Here is a 24,052-nt window from a genome sequence, read left to right as displayed (position 1 = left end):
TTAAGGGTTTTATTTGGGCTGGAGGCAGCTCCTCTGTGTGCGCTGTAAAAAAATACACCTCTGTGTGTGTATATATACTATATTTTTACTTATTTAACTGTCTAGTAAAGTTCAAAGACAGTGTTTAAAAAGTGAAATCCCCATGTTTATTATAGTAAATAATTAAATAATCTAAATACTAAGTGTGGTAAAGCCACATTTGTTTTTATATTTCTACAATCTGCACTTTAGTTTGTGTGATTCTTTTCTGACTTTCATATGAATGTTTACACCAAGCTTGGTCAGAATAAATTGAATATATAGCGCTTTTCACAGACTCAAAGTCACTTAATAAATTATAATTTAATATATTACTGTGATTGAAGTAGTTAAATAAAAGATGTCATTCATATAGATTTATTAATTTCATCATCACATACATGCCTGGCCTCCAGGAAAGAATTCATTAAACAGTTTGTTTAATCTATCTAATTGTGTGTTCATACTATACAATTATTTATTGTTTGTCTTTGTTGAATAATACAGAAGACGAAGCTTAAAAAATAATTGCATATTAAATCGCAATTAATTATTTTCCAAAATCATTCAGCCCTATTTAAGGGATGTACTTTTGTGTTAAAAAAACATTTAATCCAACTCTGTGTAAACAGTGACCTACTGAAATCACTAACTCTTATGATCAACTAATGCTCACTGCAATCTTTTAAACAGTGTTGTAATGTAACAAAGTACAAATACTTCACTACTGTACTTAAGTAGAATTTTTACATATATGTACTTTACTTTGTTATTTCTATTTCTGGAAACTTTTACTTTTACTCCACTTCATTTCCAAAATAAAATGTATACTTTTACTCCGCTACATTTCCCCTAAGCATTTTAGTTACTCGTTACTACAAAATAATATCAGAAGAAATTTATTACACTGAAAAAAAGGAAGTTTGGCAAATCATTGCTCCTAAATTGCCAGGATAATGCACGCTGCATTCCAGTTGGTGACGTGATGCCTGTTTGTGGACAAGCGGCAAAAAAATAAAAAATAAAATTAAACATAGGCAAAAACTAAAGAAGAAGAGGAGGAAGCATAATGACTGATAATATCATGGAAGCTCCTGGTGCAGGCTCTGCCGCCATGGTAACAGACGATGACCACCCCGACGACAGTGGTGATGAAGATAACGTTACACACCTTTGGCCATAAAGTTCATAATCAAAGTTTTGTTTTTACTTCTAATACTTAAGTACATTTAATATCAGAAAATTGCTATGGATACTTAATTACTGTTAATATCAGATACTTACTAGTAATATTCTAAAAGGAGACTTCAACTTCTACCAAAGTAATTTTCTGGTAAGATACTTGTACTTTTACTCAAGTATTGCTTTTGATTACTTTATACAAGACTGCTTTTAAATAAACACAGTACAGTTCCTAAATCAGTAAGGATGTTTAATATACAGAATGTACATATGGCATTTTGTGCTGCGTGTTCGGTCTCTGATTTCTGTTGTGAGATGTAGATTTCCCAGTGGACCCGAACAAACAGTCAAGTGTGCAAAATCTACAGTTATAACTACACATAAAAAACAACTTGTCCAATCACACACATTTCCATTATATACACACACGTGAATTAATCATCAAAGCGAACTGATCGACATGTATTGATGTCAATGGAGAACTTATTTTTGGGTGGTGCCGTGAACCCAAGTCCTGACCCTCTGTTACTAAAGTCCAGTCTGCGCGATTGAGCGCGTTCAAACTCTCCCAGAAGCCCTTGCTGCAACTGCTGCTGTGCGTCCTTCCCCAGCGCCATATTTGCTTTACCACCGTTTCCCGTGGCCGGCTGGAAACCCTTTTTGAAGCCGCCCATCAACCGGAGGAACTTCTGCTGCTGATCAGAGCTGTCAAACTGGGCGGTGCTCCACTGGCCGAGAGTCTGAGGAACAGACACATTGGGGACAAATATTCAAAGCGCATTAAGAAGAGCACAACTGATTTTACACATAAAGCTCAGTTTATTTGTCATCAGTGGTTATAATCAGTCTGTGAAAACAGTTATAATGTCTTCTTGGGCCAGGACTTTTTCTAAAGTCTGAAAAAAATAACCTTGATGATGTTCTCAACCTAAAGAAAACTTGTTGGGTTTGTAGACTACAAGTGTATAATAGAAACCCTGCGTTACAAACTGGGGAAATATAGTTAAGAAGATGCGGGCATTTACCAGGCAGGGTGGGTTTAACAAGAATGCTATCGAGTTGTAGCCTGACAAGCCAGACCCACATCAAGATGTTGGGTCTGGGAACATACCATTGACAGGGCTCAATCCGAGGGGCGGGATAAACGGTTGTCTTTCAAATTCTCTCTGCACGCAATAGGATAGCGCTACAACCAGGCAGAGCGACAAAGAAGGTAGCGGAGCTAGTTGATAGATTAAACTTTTGCTGCATCCGGTCGGCAAAACTCCGAACACATCTTCCTTTTTTAAGAATGACTTCACGAAAAGCTTAACTCCAAGTCTTGCAGAGTCGCGGCCAAAGCCAATTTCGAAAGACCGCTGTTCGCCAGCAGCGGCTTCCATAAGCCCGCCCACAGACTCTATACACAGTGCGATTGGCCAGAATTTGGTTTTTCCAGCTTGCAAGCCGCAAGCCACTAGACCCCCCCTGGCTGCAAAATTTGCTGCCGCTAGGGTGCGTCTAGATTCTAGGCTAATCGAGTTGCACTGTGGGAAATATAAGGTTCAGTGTTTGTTTTTTTTAGCTTCACCAACGATAATAACGCAGAAAAAATAAATAAATAAATAATCAGGAAATCTCTGCTGCATCAATTTTCACTATTCTTTTTTTTAATCACTCTAAAGTCCCCTAATCTCGTGAATCTGCAATACTAAAACACAGCAGTACCCTTTAAAAAGAAAAAGAAAGAAAAAGGGAAATTCAATAGTTTTACAAGAAAGGCAGTAATACTGACTGCAGGTTTGGCTGGTTTTTCAGGTTGAGAGGCCTTGTCAATCTCCATTTGTAAAGCCTGTCTTCTTTCCTATGACAAACCAAAACACACTTCATTAAGCATTATATTTATTATTATATAATATTTGCCTGTTTTACATATTATAGAAAACAGGTATACAAAGCAATTTACACATTTATTTGAAGAAACAAAGTGGTCTAAAATAAACATTAATAAAAATACAGACAGTTATATATTGGCTTTAATTACAGGAACAGTTAAACATTTTGGGAAATACACTTTTTTTTTTGTGCTGAGATTAACATCAGAAGGTCGATGCCAATTCTCATGTCTGTTCATTAAATATGAAACTACAGCCAGGAGCTGTTACGGTTAAATGGATTAGACAAACAAGATACATGCCACTTAGCGAGCTTTACAAATAGTGGTTGCATGATTTAGTTTCTATGTTGTCATTTAACTCTCAGCAAGAAAGCAAATAAGAGTATTCCCGAAATATTGAACATTTATGCACAGCAATAAATATCACACTAAAAGGCTCTGAACATTCACACAGGTCTATCAGTTAATCTGGCTGATTAGACTTCTTCCTAGGACTGTGTGGGTGTGGATAGACTGTAGCTAGCTACAGTATCTCACAAAAGTGAGTACACCCCTCACATTTTAGTAAATATTTCATTATATCTTTTAATGGGACAACACTGAAGTAATTACACTTTGCTTTAGTACTTTATTAAGTGTACAGCTTGTATAACAGTGTACATGTGCTTGGCATGGTTTTATGTCGGTTAGACTAATAGCTGGTTTGATTTGCATTGAGAGATGATCTTATGGAAAGTACCCAATGCCAATCTCTAGGTATGGTGAAGGGCATGTGATGATGTGGGGGGGCTATTTTAATTCCAAAGGCCAAGGGAACTTTATCAGGATGCATAGTATCCTGGATCCATGAAATAACTGGCTTTTAAAAATAAAAATCTGCCTGCTTCTATGGGAATTTAACATAGGGGTGTACTGACTTTTTTTGCGAGCGGTTTAGACATTCATGGCTGTATGTTGAGTTATTTTGAGGGGACAGCACATTTACACTGTTATACAAGCTGTACACTTAATACTTTACATTGTAGTAAAGTGTAATTTATTCAGTGTTGTCCCATTAAAAGATATAATGAAATATTTACTAAAATGTGAGGGGTGTACTCACTTTTGTGAGATACTGTATGATTTCATCCACTTCAATCAAATTATCTGTAGGTTGCTGAAAAACATTAATGCGAATAAAGCCGGTGAAAGTGTGTTTCCATCGGACGGCTTTAAAGGGAATAAAAAACTGTGCGTAATGACGTCACATGCTGTTTTGCGCTCAAAACGGTATATCGAATAGATTTTTTTAAAAGGTGTTGTGCCGTTCACTGAATCGCACAACATTTAAGCTAACATTTTCAAACAAAGTTTGCTAGCCATATTGGATGTCGCCGTCTACCTACAAATTATTAATACTGCTTGTTGTTGATAGCGACGTATCAAGCTATAATAAGACATCAACGCTATCAAAAAATGATGCAGATGCACGTAAATGCCAGACAATAAAGATTTTTGCTATCTAATATAGCCGTTATATTTCGCTAGTAAATTAAATTAAAAAAGTCTTGTGTTCTCGTTCATCCACTTATATCCGTCTTTGTTGACACCCGCCATGTCCGCAAAGAAAGCGGAAACGTGGCGTAAATGACCTAAAACTTTTATGACGGGTTGCGAACATAAAATTACATAAAAAGTAATCGCAATTCATTATTTATTCGGCAAATAGTGTTTCCATCAGCATTTAATCGCATAAGCCGTTTACCGATAGAGAAAATCCGATGAGATTGAGCGTACAAACTTTGTGTCGATATTCATGAAATAAAATTGTACTGTTTCCATAAGGCATTTTTCATTTGATACCACTTCATTTGCATAAAAACATGTGGATGGAAACATGACTGATATCTTCTTGAGTGTCTATTAGCTCTGTTGCGTCTGTTAGGGGAGGACAAATGACACCTTTATTATTCTTATTAGTAGATGAATATTTGTGGCCTAATAAATTCCCACCAAAGCTCTGGCCCGCCTTCAACTAGGTCTAATCAGCCAGATTAACTGAAAGACCTGTGTGGGTGTTCAGGGGGTTTAACCTGGATTCTCCACTGGGCGGGTCTGAGCCGCAGTTTTGTTCCAGCCTCTGTCACGCGCCATACCACACCGGGAGTGTCTCAGAAGCGGAGCGTCTTGCCTGCCCGAAACGCGATTTTATTTTCTCTACAAGTACTTGAAAAGAACAATCATGTGTTTATTAAGCTAATATCTACCTTCTACTCTAAGCAATCCCGCAATTAAACTCCATGCCTTCTCTTCTCTGGTGTTGTCCTTATAAAAAGGATCTGTGATGTCTTATTATTGCTGCGTTCCAGACACAATTTTTAGCGCGCAAGTTACGACTTCAAGTCACGACTCACGACTCGGTAGCGTTCCAGGCAAAGTCACGACAAACCCTTCTGCGGCTCTGGTCTGATGATCTTCGCGTCAACAAGCCAAGCTCTGCTCGCACAAGTGGCTACTCACTTCACTAGCGCGAGCCTTCATGTACAGCAGATTTGTGCGTCTGATAATAAAAATAATGACATTTGGCACACCGTCAAAGCTGGCTAGCTAAACATTGTGCCGTTGGCAGGGTTCAGGTTAGGCTACCTAACGTTAACGTTAGCTAGCGGCTACCTAACGCTGACGTTAGCTAGCGCTAGCTGATACTAGCGATTTACTTTACTTATTTACTTGCATTGCCTATTTATTTCTATTTCTCACCGTTAATCACATCAACAGGGGTTGCCATAGTCAAAAACTAACTGGGAGTACAACGATCTGGTACGAGTTCACGGGTAGTAAGTTACGGTTTGACTGCCGTTACAGCGCACTGGACACGGGTAGCAGGTTGTGAAAACACGGGTTACAGGTTGTGTAATTATATATATGTATGTATGTATGTATGTATGTATGTATGTAAGTAAATTGACTGGGTGCTCTCGCTGTTCCACTTCTGTCCCAGCTGTCCGATTGCGGCCTGGCTCACATGAAAACAGACCTGGCGCGTATCTTTAGCGGAGCGGAGAGTCTCCTCACCCATGCTCCTGGGACGCAGTGGAACGCGGCTGGTGGAATATCAAGCATTGACTTGAATGGCCGCGACTGCTCGCGGGGGCCGCGGCGCCTCCGGAACGCGGCGCGTCCGGTGGAAAATAGGGGTAACACAGTGATGGACTAATAATAGGAGCCCTGTGTACCTGGTTGATGGTGACTTCATCTGTGTTTCCAGTCTTCTCTGACAGAAAGACCACGTCCTTGTGGGGTGACTCCTGCAACACAATGAAACAAAAACAAGGTTCACTCCCAAGGCAAAAACTAAAACCCAACAGCTGAGCACAGTGTCAATTGCCGCTGACAATACACACTCACCTGTTGGTCTTCCACCTCTTCTTTAATCTTCTTGTTCTTCTTTGCACCAGTTCCAGAACTCACAGCCTCCACCGATGTTCCCTCCTTATTGGAGCTCTTCTTCCTTTTGCTCTTCTTTCCTGTTTCACTACTCTGCTCCTCAACTTCTTCACATTTTATTACTAATGGTTCTTCCCGTTCTCCCTTTTTCCTTTTCTTCTTCTTTGGCTCTGTCTCTTCGCTGACCTCCACATAAGCTTTTCTGCCCTTTTTCCCTCCCCCTTTCTTCTTTAGCTCCCCTTCGTCGATGATAATAATCTCACTCTCTGTGGATTTGTCTTTCTTCTTGTTGGGCAGATTGTCTTTCTCCACCGTTTTGCCTTCCTTTTTCTTCTTGTTTTTCACCTTTACCTCTTCAACCTCACCAGTCTCTCGCTTTGGTGTTTCTAACTTCCCTCCATTCTCAGCCACTTTCACTTTAGCTGGATTTTTCTTTTTTGTCACACTAACTCCATCCATAGCTTTTGTTGTGTCATCATCAATAGTTTTCTTTTTCTTCTTCTTTTCTTTAATTTGCTTCTCCTCTGTATTTACAACTATAATGAGTTTTCCCTTCTTGGCTTTCTTTGGATATTTATTCTTTTCAGCTTTCTCTTTGTCCTCCTCCTCTTTCTCCATCTTTACATTTTCTGGTTTTATTTGTTCAGACTTGTTTTTTACTTTCTTCTTCTTCCTCTGTTTCTTTTCCACTTCTTCTTTTACCGAACCGAACTGTTCAGTTTCCACTTGATTCTCAGCCAGCAGCTGCTGCTGCTGCTTCTTCTTTTTGCTGACTGCTTTGCCATTTTTCTTTTTATTATTAACATCAGAACCATTGCCATCAGTCAGAGATTCAGTGACAATTTTCCTCTTCTTCTTCTTTTTCTTCTCTTCCTTTTCACCACCTCCATCAGAAGACTCCTTATCTGTATCTATAACAATAACATCTACTGTTTTACCCTTCTTCTTTTCTTTTTTCACCTCTGCTAGGATCCCATCATCAACGGTAAAGTTTTTCTTTTTAGGCAGAGAGACTTGTCCTTTCTTGTGTTTCTTCTCCTTCTTTGCAAAATGATCCTCACTCGTTGCTTGCCCCGTCTCCATTTTCTCCCTTTCCACTCGCCTCTCCACAGCAACAGACCCCTGGCTTGTCTGGTGAGAGAAATACAATTACTGCATAAAAAAACATCTTTTGATATTTTGCATAACTAGGCTCATAGGCTCTGCGTATGTGCAAGTGTGATTAACAGAAAAATAAACACGAACCAAGGGTTTGGCTAGCTGTCTGGGCTGGGACTGCTGATCAATGTCTCTTTGCAAGGCCAGTCGCTTTGCCTGCAGGGAACAGAGCAGAATTGTGCTAAAATGTTTATGAAAATGCACCATAAAAAATGACTCTTTTCTCTATCAGCAAACATGTTTTCACAGATCGTACATGTATGCATCAGCCTGTGTGTGTCAGCCAATTCAAACTCTGCACAGGTGGAACTTTGCTAAAGGTTCTACTTATGTAATCGTATATTGTGGACTATTACAGATTCACCCATGCTGAGTTTTGTGTTAAAAAAAATACATTCATGCAATTCCCATGCTTTGTATGGCTACGTGTAGTGTTGTTTTAGCACACTGTCACACAGTAAGACCTATATGAAGGGTTATATAAACTAAAGCTAGGGTTTCAATCCTGGATTATTCTACTTATTCGCATGTGTGTGGATATCTGTTATTGCAAAACGGTACCTGGTCAACGATAATCTCATTGGATTTACGTGCACACTTTTCAGAAACAAAGATCACGTCCTCATCGGAATCCGTCTGAAACAAACGATGAACAGTGTTCTGCTGGTGCAAATCAACATGCTTTCAGTCCCACTGTTAATACCTGAGTTAATGTTTGTCCATAACACCTAACGATACACTTGAATGAAGACATGTAACAAACAAGATGTAACAAATCCAGAGTAATAACACAGTACCAACAACACTTTTAAAGCAGAATAAGTTGACCACGTTTAATTATAGCACTCTCTCGGTAACTCGTGCTAACATTAGCTAGCAGCTAACCGCAGCTAACGTGAAATCGCAGCTATAAGGTTAAACCGATGAAGAAACAAAATAATGAGTCAGCCAGACGGTGAGACGTTTTTATCATAGTTGCACAATGCATTATGAAATGTAAACTTAATGAGCGGTTTACTTACTTTGTATCCTCTGATAATTCACGTGGATAACCGGTTACTCTCTTAACCTGGAAGTAGTTTTCCTCTTTCCTGTTAGCGACGAGTCAGGCGTCCGTAGCAACGATGACCCCGCGCAAGTAGCGATATTTTTCCATATATATATATATATATATATATTTTTTTTTTCCCTTTTATATATGTCCCCATTTTCCCCACACTATGGCCACGCCATTCACACACTACTATTGGCCAGGCGTCCATTTGTCCTATCCCCTGACCAATCCCCTAACCTTAACCACTCGAGGTGAAATGCCTAAACCCCAGGTATTGTTGTCGTTTTAATTTAATATTGTTTGTTTGTTTTAACTATTACAGTCTATTTAATCAATTAAACAAGGTAGGTTAGTCGTGAAGGTAGGGATGGTAATTTCAGTTGTGGAACACTAGGCTAAGCTAACGCTAGCTTGCCCAGTTAGATATATTTGTGTCCCTTCATTGAACCAACATGTCACACTTGCAGTCAGTCAGCAAAATGACTTAGAATGGCATATTTTCAAATAATACTAAAAAGTAAACAAATAAACTTAGCACAAAAAGTAAGGACATTTGTGTTTGGCAGATTATTTCTCTGTGGTAACAATTCTTTTTGACAATAAAGCTTATACCGTTGGAAAGCCTGTTTAGTTCCCTTTCAAATGGTGCCCCATTTGTAAGGAACATGCATTTGTGGGATGAGCAGCAGCGCTGAGTATGTGGGTTGCGCCCATGAAAAATTTGCCAAATCTTCTCTGCCAGTGCCAAACAGCTTATTCTGCCATTGACTCGTTAGGTGGATTGGATGATTCTGCCTACGGCATTTGGATCATAGGGTCAAAGTGTGGAGAAGACGCGGAGAACGCTATGGTGATTCTTGCACCGATAGAGTAACACCTTTTAGTGGAGGCAGTGTGATGGTGTGAGGCGGCATCTCCCTCACTGGAAAAACGAGGCTTGTCATCATTGGAGGCAATCTCAATGCAGAGAGATATAGAGATGAGATTCTGCAACCAGTGTTAATCCCATATCTCCACAGTCTGGGACCGAACCCTATCCTCCAAGATTTTTATCAGAGACTACCTCCAGAATGTGGGAGTGGAGAGGAGGGAATGGCCTGCCAGCAGTGCTGACCTCCACCCCGTTGAACACTTGTGGGATCAGCTTGGGCGTGCTGTTCGTGCCAGAGTGACCAACACAACCATGTAGGCTGACTTGCTACAAATGCTGCTTGAAGAATGGGATGCCATCCCACAGCAGTGTGTGACCAGACTGGTGACCAGCATGGGGAGGAGGTGCTAGGCTGTTGTGGCTGTGTATGGGTCTTCCACATGCTACTGAGGCTCCTGTTTGTAAAATGAATAAATTGTTAAATTGCCAATATGTCTTGTTTCCTCAAACTTCAATCATCCAATCCACCAAACACCAAACGAGTCAATGGCAGAATAAGCTGTTTGGCATTGGGCGCAACCTACATACTCAGCGCTGCTGCTCATCCCACAAATGCATGTTCCTTACAAATGGGGCACCATTTGAATAGGAACTAAAGAGGCTTTCCAACAGTATAAGATTTATTGCCAAAAAGCATTGTTACCACAGAGAAATAATCTACCAAACACAAATTTCCTTACTTTTTGTACTAAATTTAGTTAACTATAAATCAATATATTAAATAGTCTAACTGAAATCAACATACAACAGGGAAAAAATGGGAACATTTAAACAAACAACAATAAAACCATGGTTTAGGTATATTATAAACCAGCAGTTAATGTTACTTTTGCCTGGAGCTTCTGGCAGCACATAAAGCTGCAGTGTCAAGGCATCAGTATTCTTCAAACAAAGTCTTTGTCTGCATCTTTCCCCCTACACTTTGCCACTGCATCTGACCATTTTTTTGTAACTTCTCACATCCGACGGTCACACCCAATTCACTCGGCTAGTCGCTAGGTGTGGTAGAGGTGAGATAGTAGGCAGGGGTGGAACTCTCTCTTTATTTCATTCTTCACACCAGAATGCGTTTAAGGAGAGACAGTCCAAGTGTGTAACGTTATCCCCAATTCAACAAGTATCACATCTTGCTTCCATGTGTAGGCTACCGGCGCTTTTTGTCCTTGTGCCTTCAAGTGTGGACACAAACCTAAAATAGTTCGAAACACTTGGCCTTCAATTTTTGCCAGGAATCAGTCTAAGCCCCCGCCTCCACCTTCAACCTCAGCCTCCATCTGCTACTTTTATAATACCACTCGCTGCCAAAAATGTCTATCCCCATCTTCTGATGACAGCTTTCAGGGTCCAGCTGGTGTCCCTTCTTCTGCCTACTACCTATGACCATCTGTAACCCCAGCATCCGACTACAGCTCATGACAGCTACACAGCCCAAGCACTTAGGGTGCCATGACTTGAATATAGCACAGGTTACTTTTAAAACACTCCCACATACAGTAATATATTTTAGAACAGCTGCTGCATTGCTATTTTTGATGGATTGGGCTATGAGGTGAGCTGGCTCACAATTTAACATACCACAGAGACATGCCTTCCCTTGGCTGATCAACCAGCCAAACTCCATATACATTGTATACATTGTACAGCATTTCATGATTACTGACAATAATGAATTACCACAAGTGTGAAACTCACACACTGTGTATGAGAAGAGCAATATGCAATACTTTTGTAATGTTTTATAGATACACTTTTAAAATATATTATTCTTCTAGACCCAGTTTTAAAAGCTGGGTCTAGAATGACCATTTTGGAAGGGAAACATTTCTTTGTTTCATGTGTGCACTCAAAACATCTTTTCAGAATAATCTTTCCAGAAAATTACACATGGACGTCAGTTTTCAGTGTCTCCTGGAAACCTTGCATATCATGATTTGCTTATGTTTTATTTATTATTTGTCAAAGTGGTGAGGATTTTTTCTTTATTTGCTTGTATTTTCTTAAAGGGACAGTTCATCCCAAAATCAAAAAAAACACATTCTTCCTCTTACCAGTAGTGCTATTCATCGTCTAGATGGTTTTGGTGTGAGTTGGCCAGTGTTGGAGCCAAGATATGTCTGCCTTCTCTCCAATATAATGGACCTAGACCGCATTCGGCTTGTGGTTCTCAAAGCGGCAAGAAATATATTTGAAAAAATCAACAGCAATGCCTCCTACCAGAAATCATGACCCAAGAGAGCCTAATCCACAGATCTGGTTGTGAGCAGTTTCATGTAGGACCTATTTTCTTGCTACTGAACTACACCTACTAGCCATATCACCGTGCAACAAAATAGTACTACAAAAATGGAAAAATATATATTTTTGATTTGGGGGTGAACTGTCCATTTAAATTGCAATGCACTGAGCTCTCTCTGTCACCGTACATGTCTCTACTCTGTTGTGTGTGTTCACAGTAGTAGCTAATTGTATAGCTGCATCTATGTGAAATAGCATATGCCTACATTAAAATGGATCTATCCGTGTACAAGGACAGGTGGATGAAGAAAAATCTGCTCAATAACCAGACAATAATTACCAGAAAATATGCACTGATGTATTAGCCACTTTGTGCGAATCACATTACAGACATTCATGTTACGCTGCCATAAAACAGTGACAGTGCTATCATTATAAGAGCATCTCATTAGGAAAAAAAACATTTTCACATTTGTATTATTTACATGATTAAGATTCAGTAATATAGGGTTAATACATAAAGATCCTGTGATGATAATACCTTCATGTTAATATCTCAGCACACACTTGTACACAAAAACAAATTATTTAGTTTAGTCTTATAGCAAGAAGAAATGGTCATAGCATGAACATGGTGGTTGTTTTTTGAACTGTATTTTAACTGGATGAAATATCCTGGATTGAATTCAGTGTTGCTCAGAAGATGAAAACTGCAACCCTCCAGTCAAGTATGTTGTCTTTTTGCCTTAGAGTTTAATTGCCAGTGCATCTGAACAGCGGCTGCCAACAGGAAATCGGTCTTGACTTGAAGCCAAACTTTGCCTTGTCACTAAGATAAACAGCGTTTAGAATCTGTTCTAATTAAACTCACAGTGATGGATGACTAAATGTTTTTTATACATTCGACGGAATTGTAAATTTAAAGGGATCCTGAATGCCAGAATAATATGAGATGTTGCCATACATCTCAAACAAAGTGTAGGCCTATATATAATGATCAGTAGCCTTGTTGTATCCAAAAAAAACCTTGGGGAAACATGAGTGGAACTGGTTGACAAAGTCCAACCCCAAGGTCCATTACTGTACCAGAGCTTCTTCTGCAGATAGGGTCCGCCCAGTTGTCATGGAATTGTAGTTGTTTTCATTTTCTGAGCCCTTCAGATGGTTTCTAATGTCAAGAATTAACTTTGCAACTCAACACTAAAACTGGGATTCATCTTCCATATATATATATCAAAATTCTAGAAAACATTTAAAATACAATTAATTTTGACAAAATACATTAGCAAACTGCGCTTTACATGCATCTCAAATGATCATCTCAAATATCACAATGTCCAGATATGATAAAGTGCAAAATTACAACCTCCAACAGTAAACCTTATATACTGCAGAATACGTGTTGCGGTATTAAATGGCTTTTAGGATATGCTTATTAAAATCTACTTATCCATGAGCTGTAGACTCGTCTTAGCCTTTTAAGTCACAAGATGATCATCCAGAATTCTGCACGAGCTCAAAATGTGTCGAACTGTCCAGTAGCACTGATGATAGATGGAGATATGGGGAGAAAAACACAGAATTCTTTGGGTCTTCCAGCATGTAATACAGAGGCCAAGCAAGCTATGTGGGCGTATGCATGTAATTTACATAAACATCCTAAAGGATTTTTCTTTCCTTAGATGGAGCTTGACGTCAAATAGAAAGAGAAAAAAAGTGTAGGCTAGTTTTTATGAAGCAAACATCACCGATGAACTGGCATCAGTAAGTAACAGCATTTGTTTAGAGCTGCTCACAGAAAATGTTTACTACTTCACTACATTCAAATCATCCTTTAAGTTTACTTTCTCGTCAATACCACATTACCTTAAATATAATAACATTAGCCTTCCTTATACACTCCTTGTCAGTGTATTTATTTACGTATTACAGTAAGACGATGTGCGCTGATCAAAATAATGCACTTTAAATTGCCCTTGCTTTATGACAAAATCTACTAAACTGTTGAAGTTATGTCACTTTCTCTTCCCTCTCTTGTGATTTCATGTCAAGTCTGCTGATAAAGAGGCAACCCAGAAAATGTCAGCAAAAAATACTATTAGGATTGATTCTAAAAACGTAAAATTCATACATGTGTGCAGAAACACGAATACATTAAACATGTTTTAGCGCCAAACAACTCCATCCTGTGTGATATGTGATGTTTTTAATACATATCCGTCTTCTTAGGCATCAGGAAATTCTAATATCACACACCAGTGTTACACCAGTGTATCCTCTTCAAGTCTTGTACTATATCACCATAACCGTCGGCCAGTGTAGTTGACTGGGGCTGTGGGCATCTACAAAAGAGAGACAAACAAGTACTGAACAAGTAGCCTACAGTACTCCTGTGGTTGATTAGTTCGTAAATGAGGTTAAAGTACACAGAGTGTGTGTTTCTTCCATACTTACTGTTCCACCATTCATGACCAGAGCCATCTCAGTGGGTTGGTAGACGTGACCTCTGAAGGCGATGCCAGGACGCACACTCCCATGGCTGCTGTGGTATGTTCCACTTCGGAGAGCTGACAGATCAGCAAGGTAAAGCACACACACAAGTTACAGGTGTAATGCTAAACATCTTTTTACATCTTCTAGATCATACTGATTCCAGTTTTAAGAGTAACCGCTATGATAGATGACTGTGCTTCTGCAAAATAGATTTTTTTATTTTACTGTATCACAATATCAACTTGCGCGATATACACATCGTGAAATGCTACAACATCGCGATAGACACAAAGATTCTTTGTTAGTTGAAATAAAATATCAGTAGAAAACTGCACACAAAAATGTAATTCTCATTCTGTTTTTAGTGGTGCCTTTTATATTTAATCCAATGTTAAGTTTGTTCAGTTAAAGAACGTTGGAATTAAATTGTTTTAAAATTCAACAAGCAATTTGTGTTTTGGCAGAACACTGAAAGCAGCAGAAATGCAGAACTGAGTACATCACATCTGTTTATTTATTGCAACTAATAGCGTTATCGCATTATTCAACAACGTTATCGCATATTTTCATCATATTGTGCAGCCCTCGCATACACGCACCAAACTCGAGGATGAAGTATAATTTGTCCGACCAGTTGGTAACTCCCTTCACACCTATAAACCCACACGGGGGATTAATTCAGAAATTTGAATTTCCAAATGCTTTGATTCACGCCTTGGCTTTTTCTCCATGGTTACAGTGGCTGAGGCTAAAGAGTATTTTAGTGTTTGTAGCGTCATGCACCAAGCCAAACTGATGGACAAAACATGGTCTTTCAGACACAACATTTTAATAATTACCACTGGTGGCTGTAAGATAAACCTATATGTTCGTTATACATCCAGGAGAGTGTCATGTCAAGCTGGTTTCCGGTTTTGGAAAGTGGAAGTAATACATCTTTGTTGTTAAATAAAAACATGTCAGCGCTTTGCATTGTGGGACACAGTAGGCGAGGTAGACTGGTCTGATGCACACTGGAGATTTTTTTCTGAAATCAGTACGACACGATATGTTTGACTAACTAGACTAACTAGTAGTGTAGTGGGACTACAAGCAAGAAGCAACAAACCAAACATGTCTTCAGATGAGGTGCAGTGTGTTTATCTTGTATTTTTCTTTTATAATAAAACCAGTTAAATATTTATCAGTGACATGGTAAAGAATAGTCATACAGTCAGGTACACAATGTCTATATCTAACATTAGCCAGTATACACTACTACAAAACTAATGAGAGTGTTAAATGGTGCACATTGCCTATTAATTCAACTTGACATTTGCAAGAGGAAGATTATTATTTTTTTCGTCAAATGTCTCACTTGAAAGGAAAATTCCAGTTTTTGTCAACCTGGGTCTTATTTTCATATTTCTAGTCCTCATTCCTATCCCATATATTATCACGAGCTCTACTGCAGAACTACAGAGGCAGGAAGTTTACCGTCCATTAATGAGAGTAACAGAAGACTTAACTCTTATCCTTTCAAACACAAAGTAAATCCTCTAGTGACTTGCTTACACTGTGTTACATGACTTCCTTCTCTGTATGACTCTGGTATTGTGCAAGTTGGACTGCTGTCCAATTCTTTGCACAGTCAGGTTCTCCTCCTCAGTCAGCCATAAATTGGCCAACCAATATCATCAGTCTCCTGAAGTCTACTTTCTTGCAAGACACTCTGTGAACCCGTTCTGCTACGGCCTCCACTCTTTGTTTATCCTGGTTCATCGTGGCTTAGCTTTTTATCTGTGAATTTGGCTTCAGATAAATATGGAGAGCAACCAAAGTGAAATGACTCATACATTTCCCTGTAAGCCTGTTGGATAATCAGGAATTTCATAAGGTTTAATTAGATTTGGGATTGCGTACATAACTAAAAGTGAGCCACATTTTGCTGTAAACAAACCTACATGGCACTCGTGGTTTTATGGTTATCGGGGCTGAATCTCATCACCCTTATTTGATAGGTCTTTGAATCCTTGTTCCTCGGCTGAACCGGAAGTTGGGCTACTGGCTAAGTTAGGAAAAAATCCTAAAGATAAGGGCCTACTTTAGGCCTACTTAGTCCCTCGGTGAAAGATTCTCAAGAAAAGGAAACCCTAAGATAAGACGTTTTGTGAATATGGCCCCTGGTTACTATTTAAATTCATTGTCAGCTGCCCAGAGTCACATTTACCGCCTTTCAAACTTATAAGATAGCTTTGATTGCAGTATTGTATTATTTTAAAATGTCAGATTCCATGATAGTTAGTTACTTTTGTTGTCTACTCCTTTTTCATTCCTATGCATGACATTGAATGCAGAAAACACAGTTATTCCCGATATTTGGAGGGGAATCAAGGCAACATCCATCTTTGTTGTAAGTTTCTAGGCAACAGTGACCTCATGACTTACCATAAAACACTTAAATGCCAAACATATTTCTACTAAAACCTAACACGTTTAAAATACAACCTAATGAGTTCCATTTGAAGGCAGCATTTGACCCAGGTTGAAAAAAATGTGTTTCCTTTGAAACAGATTATTTATCTCTGTTAAACAAACATGCACAGACACACACACACACACACACACACACACACATATACACACACACATTACATAAGCTTACTTGCACCGTGCTCCTCCATAGAAAAAGCTTGGTTTTCAGGGAAGGGTCGGTGAGAATGCGTTGGAATCTCATCTCCGAAATGTGGAGGAGGGGACGTGTGAGTGGTGTCGAAGAAGTCTTGCGTGTTGGATTGTGGAGGGTTCCGGAGACACAGGTGCGCCTCTGGAATAGCGTGGAACAGCAGCAGGATCCAGCCCTGAATGACCAGGGCCACCGCCAGTGCAGGCTCATCCAACACCTTTACATCCTTCTTTGCTCCTCCTCCTCCTAACCTCTCACCTTTCCCCTTTCCTCTCAGGGTCTGGCTGCCATAAAGATAAAACCCCAGCCAAGCCACCCATAGCAATGCCGATGCCAGACTGGACAGAAAGAGCCAGACAGCGTTACACTTCCATCTGCGTTTTTCACTACCTCCTTCTCTATCTTCTTCACTCCCACCTGCTCCCTCTGCCATCATCTCTCCTCCACACAGCACCACCCCCAGAGAAAGCCCCATGGCTATGAGGAGCAGCCCCAGGGTGTAGCTGCATGTCAGAGCAAAGTCTAAAGGTGGATATTCGCAGGCCGGGTGACCCTCCCTAACTACAGTCAGCAAGACCCATTCAGCAGAGATGATCCCCTGAACCAAGGCCAAGGCCAGACCGAGCGCTGCCAGGGAGCTGCCCGATGGGCTCGTCTTGCCAGCCACCAGCCTCCTGAGTCGCACACCCTGCACTAGCAAGCTGGAGAAGCAGAGGGCAAAAAGTGGCCCCCAGAAGGCCCTGCGGATCACACAGAGCACCTGGTTCTTCCCCACCAGGAAAGCCAGAGAGATGGAGAAGATCCCGAGGAGCGTGCCAAGGAGCAGGAGAAGAGGCCCCACGCCGGAGCGCCTGGCGTGGTCAGAAATGGAGCGCAGCTTGACTAGTAGGAGCACAGCGAGGACCAGAGAGGCGAGGCCACCGCTGCAGGCCACGGCCTCCAGAACCACACCCCAGACTGACTCCAGGTCACACAGCACTCTGTATGGAGGTTCCACATCCACACTGCATCCCCGAGGAGGAGGTGGAGAGGGGTGGGAAGAGCCATAGCCGATCAGTGACAAGAGGCAGATGATGACAGGGCTGACGGCCATCTTAGAGACACAGAGACAGAAAATATGTAGTGATGGGGAGAAAGGTACAGAGAGATACACAAGAGGAGTGATATTGTGCAGAAAGATCCAGAGAGGAGGGGGCCAGGAAGGTAAATGTCGTGATGACTGTATATTAGTTCATACAGCATCTTCATGAGTCACAATACACAGAAGGAACAGCAGTCAATATATTTAAGCTCCAATACGCAGCGATATCGGAGATTAATATGTCTGAGATTCATATGTTTTTTCTCTTTAACACACAAACACACTCATGCACTCACAGCAAGAATAGAACTGCTTTTAGCACTGGGCAATGGTTTCCATGGAAACGGGAAACAGCGTGGGCTGACTACATCGCATACTGGGCTTTTGAGAAGTCGAGTTTCAGTACCCCTCAGCACGGAGAAATGCATGTATGCTTGCGCACACACACACACATGCAAAATGTTTCTACTTACTTGTGAGGACCCTCATTGACATAATGCATTCCCCCAGCCCTAACATTAGCCTAATTTTAACCTTTACCCGAATATCAAGTTTTAACCTTCAAACAGTGAATACTGTAAGTGAGACCATAATGTTCTCACTTTTGAAAAATATCCTCACTGTCAAGATATGAAACTTAACTTGGTCCAAACAAGAATAGGAGTATCAGAGCAAACACAAACAGACACAAAAATATACACACATACATACAAAATACCACAGCATTAAAATGTTTTAACTCTTCAAACTTACCTCAGATAAATGATTGACTTGAATTCTTGATTATTGACAGTGAAGGGGCATCATCATCATTTTCCAGTCTGCATCCCTTTTAACTAGTTCAAGGTATTTTTTTATAATCCGAGTTAATGAAATCCTTGAGGCAGCAGAAACAAAACGGTTTCCATTTTGCCTCTTATGCGCTCACAGCTGCCACTGTTATAAAGTACAAAATACGACACTTAATGTCCTGCTGCTGCAGTGACACGTCCGGCTGCTCCGAGAAGAATCCACAATTATGATGCATGCCTTGATACTTAACACACCCACATAGTCAAATATATCTTCTGTCTCTCTTTCACTCTTCTCTCTCGCTCCCTCTGTCCTCTTTCTATTCATTCCGTCTGCATGTCTGTGTTTTTCTCTCCCTGCTTCACGCTGAATCTGCAGAGGTGTCAACAGAGATGCAATCCCAGCTTTACTTCTGTTCACCCACACATGGGGAGTATGATCTGCTGATGCACCTGTCTAAACAGGAAGAAAATAGGAAAAAAGTACAGCATCTAAGCCTGGTAAATCACAGCCAATCCAGGATTAGTCATTTCCCGCCTACGGGCTCCTACGGGCTCCTACGTCTTCCTCATACCACTTATACAATTCTTCCTCACCAGAGCTGGAGTTTTGATCACCAGATTGGACCAAAACAAATGAAGGTCTCTTCAGCAGATGTCCCCTGACGGTATGTGTGTGTATTGCAGAGTGAAGATGGGCTTTGGAAGGAGAGGGGCAGATGGTCAATCTAAACACAGGTGAGCCCTGTGGCCATGTGACCGTCCTAGTAGAGAGTGTTACATAATACCCCTTGAAGACATGAATCAGCCAAGTCTTTCTTTGGAGTGGAGTAATCTGCCCTGGAGATGGCTTCATGCGGGGATGGAAGGCGACACACGACATGAGGAAAACCATGATAGCAACCACTGTGCTAGCTAGCTAATCGAGTCAATTTGGATCAGTGTGAGAGAGAGTGATGCTGACAGACACTAGTGAGCTCAGTGACAGATAGGAGAAGCCAAAGCTGGTTTGTGGTACACAAATAAACTCACAGACGAACAGATGTAAGGAAATAAGTGTACACCTGCACCCCGCTGTGTGTCAGTCAAGACAGTCTGAGAATGTGATAGGGTTTTGGTTGTTGATAACAGACGAATGGGTTCTTCCTAAGTGCCCATTACACTCCAGGAAGTTAGCCAGGCTAGCTGTGTTTCCCTGTTTCCAGTATTTGTGCTAAGCTAAGCTTACAACAGGTTCCACTTTCATATTTAGAAACAAGGTATTGAGAGAGGTATCAAATCTTCTCATCTAACTCTCATCAACAAAGTGAAAAAGTGCAGTTCCTAATATGTCAAACCACTCCTTTAACTAGTTGTCATTTACACCATTCTTCTTCACAGACAACCCAATAAGTCAGATGACGATCACAGGGCCAAGGTCTGAGTCCACCCCTCTAATGGCGCTTTTCCATTAAATGGTACCTGCTAACAGGTACTTTTTTTTAGTACCACCTCAGTCGAGGTTCCAAGCGAGCTGAGGCGATACCAAAAGGTGACGTGAAAGCGACGGGGGTGTCCTGAACAAACTCGCCATTTTTAAATAGTTTAGCCAGCGGTTTTTTTTTTTTTTGCTGCCTTCAGCTTCATTTAAAACAATATGTGTTTTCTGGCTGTGGCAACAACAACACACCTTTGACGTTCTCTGTGTGTGTCGTGTTAAGTCGCGGCAGTTTACTGCACCGTCAACCTGATGACCAGCCACGCTGAGGCGGTACTAAAATCTGCAATGGAAAACGGACGCACAGTGCGTCGAATCGAGGCGAGTACAGTTGAGGCAAGTCGAGCAGGTACCATGTGGAATGGAAAAACACCATTAGTTCCCTTGAGAGAGAAACTGAATGTTTGTTAGCCTCTCACAGACATTACTACACAGATATACATGTGTACTTCAGGTATTAATAAAGCATTAATGATGAGTCACTGTCTTCAAAAGGTTTGGGAAACCTTCTCAGACTCCGCTAGAGTTGGATGTCTGGTATGTATCTTGTGTGTATCGGTTTTTTTTTGTGTTTGCGTCCTTTGACAGAGACATAAGAAGACAGAGGTGGTAGACAACAGGGCAGAGAAGTGCTGACTAACTCAGGACATCAATCCTAATCTGTGTAATCCAGTGGTCACAGTCCAGTAGGGCCTTGTAAGTATGGCCCATCCCATAATCCCAGCCTCATCCCACCTCAGCCACATACAGATCACACACAGAGGCAAGTTCACAAAGGGAGACTTGCTGAGGTAGATCTTTATGTTATGACTCTGTAAAAACCTTACTTCACACAGAGTTAAAAGCATTCACAGCTGGAGATCTGTAGTTACCCCCTGTCGGCCATGAGGCAGCACAGGAAATTTAGGATAGAGTGCCTTGCCGAAGGCGTCAGTTATGATATCAGTTGATTTGTCTTTAGAGGTACGTTTCTGTAACCTGACTCCGCCAGATGGATTGCTTCGCATTTGCTCGGCATATCCATCTGGGAACTTTCCGTTGGAGAACTTTTGGGAAGGGGCGAAAATACTGTTTAGCAGATTAGATGAACCATCTGTCTATCACCTATGTTGGTGATAGACGGGTCAAATCAACCAATCAGAACAACGAAGCGTATGAAAATACAACCACAAGCCCCTGCTGCTGCAGGCAAAGCATAGCTCGTTAGCTCAGCAAGCAAGCAACACGTCGGTAAAGGATATTTGCCGTTTGTGTAACGAGAATTTAGGAATAAAAGTCACCATTTCAGGTTCCCGGACCATATTCCAAAAGAAGGATCCAAGAGAAAAAAGCATTAGCGGGCAGCTAACAGAATTAGGGCTACCGCTGTCTGAAAATACTGGTTAGCTGATTGGATAAACCATCTGTCTATCACCACCTAAACCCGCCTCAAAACCAACACTGATTGGCCCGGTCGTTTGGCGAATGGCTCCAAATTTTCTCTGCCTCAAGATGCCAGACTGATCTGCGAGTGGAAAACTGGAGCTCGCGAGATCAGGACGGTCTCACGAGGCTAACGTTTCTGTCCAGTTGGCTGAAATCCTTTTGGGGGTGGTGCAAGGTTATTTTTAAAGATATCCTTTCACTGCCAGTAGGTATAAAACAATGCACTTTATAAACAGGAAGTGGCAAGTGAACATGGCGATGTGTGAGATAAAAGACTGCAGCTCACAGTCTGTTGGCTCTATCTGCTGTCTACTTGGAGAACTGCAGTCAGCTCCAGGCTGAGGTCACATTATATAGGACATTTTTGTTCAGTTTTGGTTTTAGCCAAGTAGAAAAATAACATAGAGAGGACCACAAATTTACTTTGGTAGGTAGTTTCAAATAGAGTATTCAAAAGCTAGGGTTTATTTTGTTTAATTTTCTTGCTACTTCCTGTTGACACCTTTCTTCTGTGTATTTATCGGTGAAATTGCAAACCAACAATCATACCACCACCTACTTTTTTTAGAGCATGTAACGTAGTGTGATAAAACCATGTAAAGACTATAAAAAGTAACAATGTAGACTACACGTACACATTCTGCTACAAATGATCTTTTCCATTAAATACAGCATATAATTAATATAAAGAAAGACATTATAACAGAATAGACCTTTTTAACAACAAACATTTTGACTTGAAGGAAACAGGAAGAAAAGCACAGGTTAATAATATTAATACTACTAATTACTAACAGCTCTGCCCCAATTAAATATTTCAGTAAGCCCAACCTGTGATCCAGCATGCACAATACCTGGAATGCAGCCATCATTAATGACATGTAAAAATGTCGGCTGTGAAAAAGGTCTATTCTGTAATAACGTCTATTGCCTCGTTACAGGAGTTAGCACTGTTCAAACGATTTAGCCTCTCCACCACATGCTGCCATCATTATTTCCAGAGGCAAACTAAATAGATGACGACAGTTTAATCTACCAGTTAGCTCCGCTGGTAGCTAAGCGTATGGGGTAGGACTGGGCAATATGTCGATATTATATCAATATTGTGATATGAGACTAGATATCGTCTTATCTTTTACTGGTTTTAAAGGCTGTGTTACAGTAAAGTGATGTACTTTTCTGAATTTACCAGACTGTTCTAGCTGTTCTATTATTTGCCTTTTCCCCACTTAGACATTATATCCACATTACTGATGATTATTTATCTAAAATCTAAGTGTGAAGATATTTTGTTAAAGCACCAATAAGTCAACCCTAGAATATCGCCGCAATATCGATATCGAGGTATTTGGTCAAGAATATCGTGATATCTGATTTTCTCCCTATCGCCCAGCCCGAGTATGGGGCTCTGGATATGTCACCCCTTGTATTGTTGTGATTGGTCGTAGTGTTATCCAATTGCGTGCAGTGAGATTTTGAAATGCATGCTTGGTGCTGCCCCTCAAATTGGGCCATTTTCATTACTCAATGCCAGACCCTTAATCTTTCGGATTTGGGTCTGGATTTCCAGGCTACCTCTAGATAGCAAGTCGAACACCAAAAGAGTTGCATTTTATCATTATAGGCTTTTTTATTTATAAATTTAGAATTATGAGGCTTTTTAATGTTATTTATGTTTTTAAAAATACCATTTATATTGACAGTAAACTGTTTAAGCAGTTTAAACCACATTCTGATAATACAGATGTAAGAAAGATAAACAATAAATAAGTATTGGTTATTATTACATGGTTTGCATTTTAATCTCAGTAATGACATTTCACTGGTGGTCAATTGGTGATTTATTCATTTGAATCATTTAATACAAGCAATTAGTTGATTATTATTGTCAGGGCCGGCGATTGCTACAGTCGACCTAGGCGATTGCCTATGTCATCGTCTTGCTCAGATTACTGATGCCATTTCACCAGGAGGCATATGCATGGAAACCCGCTTCCAGGTTTACACCTGCTTTTAAGAGGTGGAGAATGGCGCGCTTTCACAGGTGTTTTTTGTACATACAGCGGAATACATAATTAGGCGCACTTTACACTTCCCCTCCCATCTCTTTATGGGAAACTCCCACTTTTCCCTTTACCCTCCCATGAATGCAAATGCATGACACGGAAAAGGGCACTTTGCCATTTTCAGCTCTCGCGACAGGCAGTCTGCGCTTTTACCTCAGTGTGGCCTCTTTGTAC

General features: G+C 40.5%; 2 protein-coding genes across 2 annotated transcripts; both read right to left on the bottom strand.

Annotated features, from left to right (window-relative positions):
* Positions 1-1,433: 1,433 nt before the first annotated feature.
* Positions 1,434-8,784, bottom strand: knop1 (lysine-rich nucleolar protein 1). The gene is made up of 7 exons (XM_028600428.1): positions 8,683-8,784; positions 8,222-8,296; positions 7,748-7,816; positions 6,464-7,633; positions 6,292-6,363; positions 2,975-3,043; positions 1,434-1,940 (listed from the first exon to the last, which is right to left on the bottom strand). Exons 4-7 carry the CDS (start codon positions 7,583-7,585, stop codon positions 1,635-1,637), a joined length of 1,569 nt encoding a protein of 522 aa, XP_028456229.1. The 5' UTR covers positions 7,586-7,633; positions 7,748-7,816; positions 8,222-8,296; positions 8,683-8,784; the 3' UTR covers positions 1,434-1,634.
* Positions 8,785-14,140: 5,356 nt separating this feature from the next.
* Positions 14,141-18,131, bottom strand: gprc5bb (G protein-coupled receptor, class C, group 5, member Bb). Its single transcript, XM_028588707.1, has 4 exons — positions 17,327-18,131; positions 17,018-17,284; positions 14,335-14,447; positions 14,141-14,222 (listed from the first exon to the last, which is right to left on the bottom strand). Exons 1-4 carry the CDS (start codon positions 18,129-18,131, stop codon positions 14,178-14,180), a joined length of 1,230 nt encoding a protein of 409 aa, XP_028444508.1. The 3' UTR covers positions 14,141-14,177.
* Between the last annotated feature and the right edge of the window lie 5,921 nt (positions 18,132-24,052).

This window comes from Perca flavescens, chromosome 2 (genome assembly GCF_004354835.1).
Source record: "Perca flavescens isolate YP-PL-M2 chromosome 2, PFLA_1.0, whole genome shotgun sequence".
NCBI classification, from domain to species: Eukaryota; Metazoa; Chordata; class Actinopteri; order Perciformes; family Percidae; genus Perca; species Perca flavescens.
The sequence above is the reverse complement of the archived record's forward strand: the minus strand, read 5'-3'. Positions and strand labels throughout refer to the sequence as shown.

Excerpts from the sequence above, each read along its gene's own strand:
- knop1 (XM_028600428.1), bottom strand. The coding sequence starts at position 7,585 with ATGGAGACGGGGCAAGCAACGAGTGAGGATCATTTTGCAAAGAAGGAG. Across the intron at positions 3,044-6,291 it reads ATGAAGTCACCATCAACCAG|GAAAGAAGACAGGCTTTACA; the intron begins GTACACAGGGCT and ends GGTTTGTCATAG. Across the intron at positions 1,941-2,974 it reads AAAAACCAGCCAAACCTGCA|ACTCTCGGCCAGTGGAGCAC; the intron begins GTCAGTATTACT and ends TCTGTTCCTCAG.
- gprc5bb (XM_028588707.1), bottom strand. The coding sequence starts at position 18,131 with ATGGCCGTCAGCCCTGTCATCATCTGCCTCTTGTCACTGATCGGCTAT. Across the intron at positions 17,285-17,326 it reads GCTGGGGTTTTATCTTTATG|GAGGAGGAGGAGCAAAGAAG; the intron begins GCAGCCAGACCC and ends GTGAGAGGTTAG. Across the intron at positions 14,223-14,334 it reads TGGTCATGAATGGTGGAACA|ATGCCCACAGCCCCAGTCAA; the intron begins GTAAGTATGGAA and ends TCTCTTTTGTAG.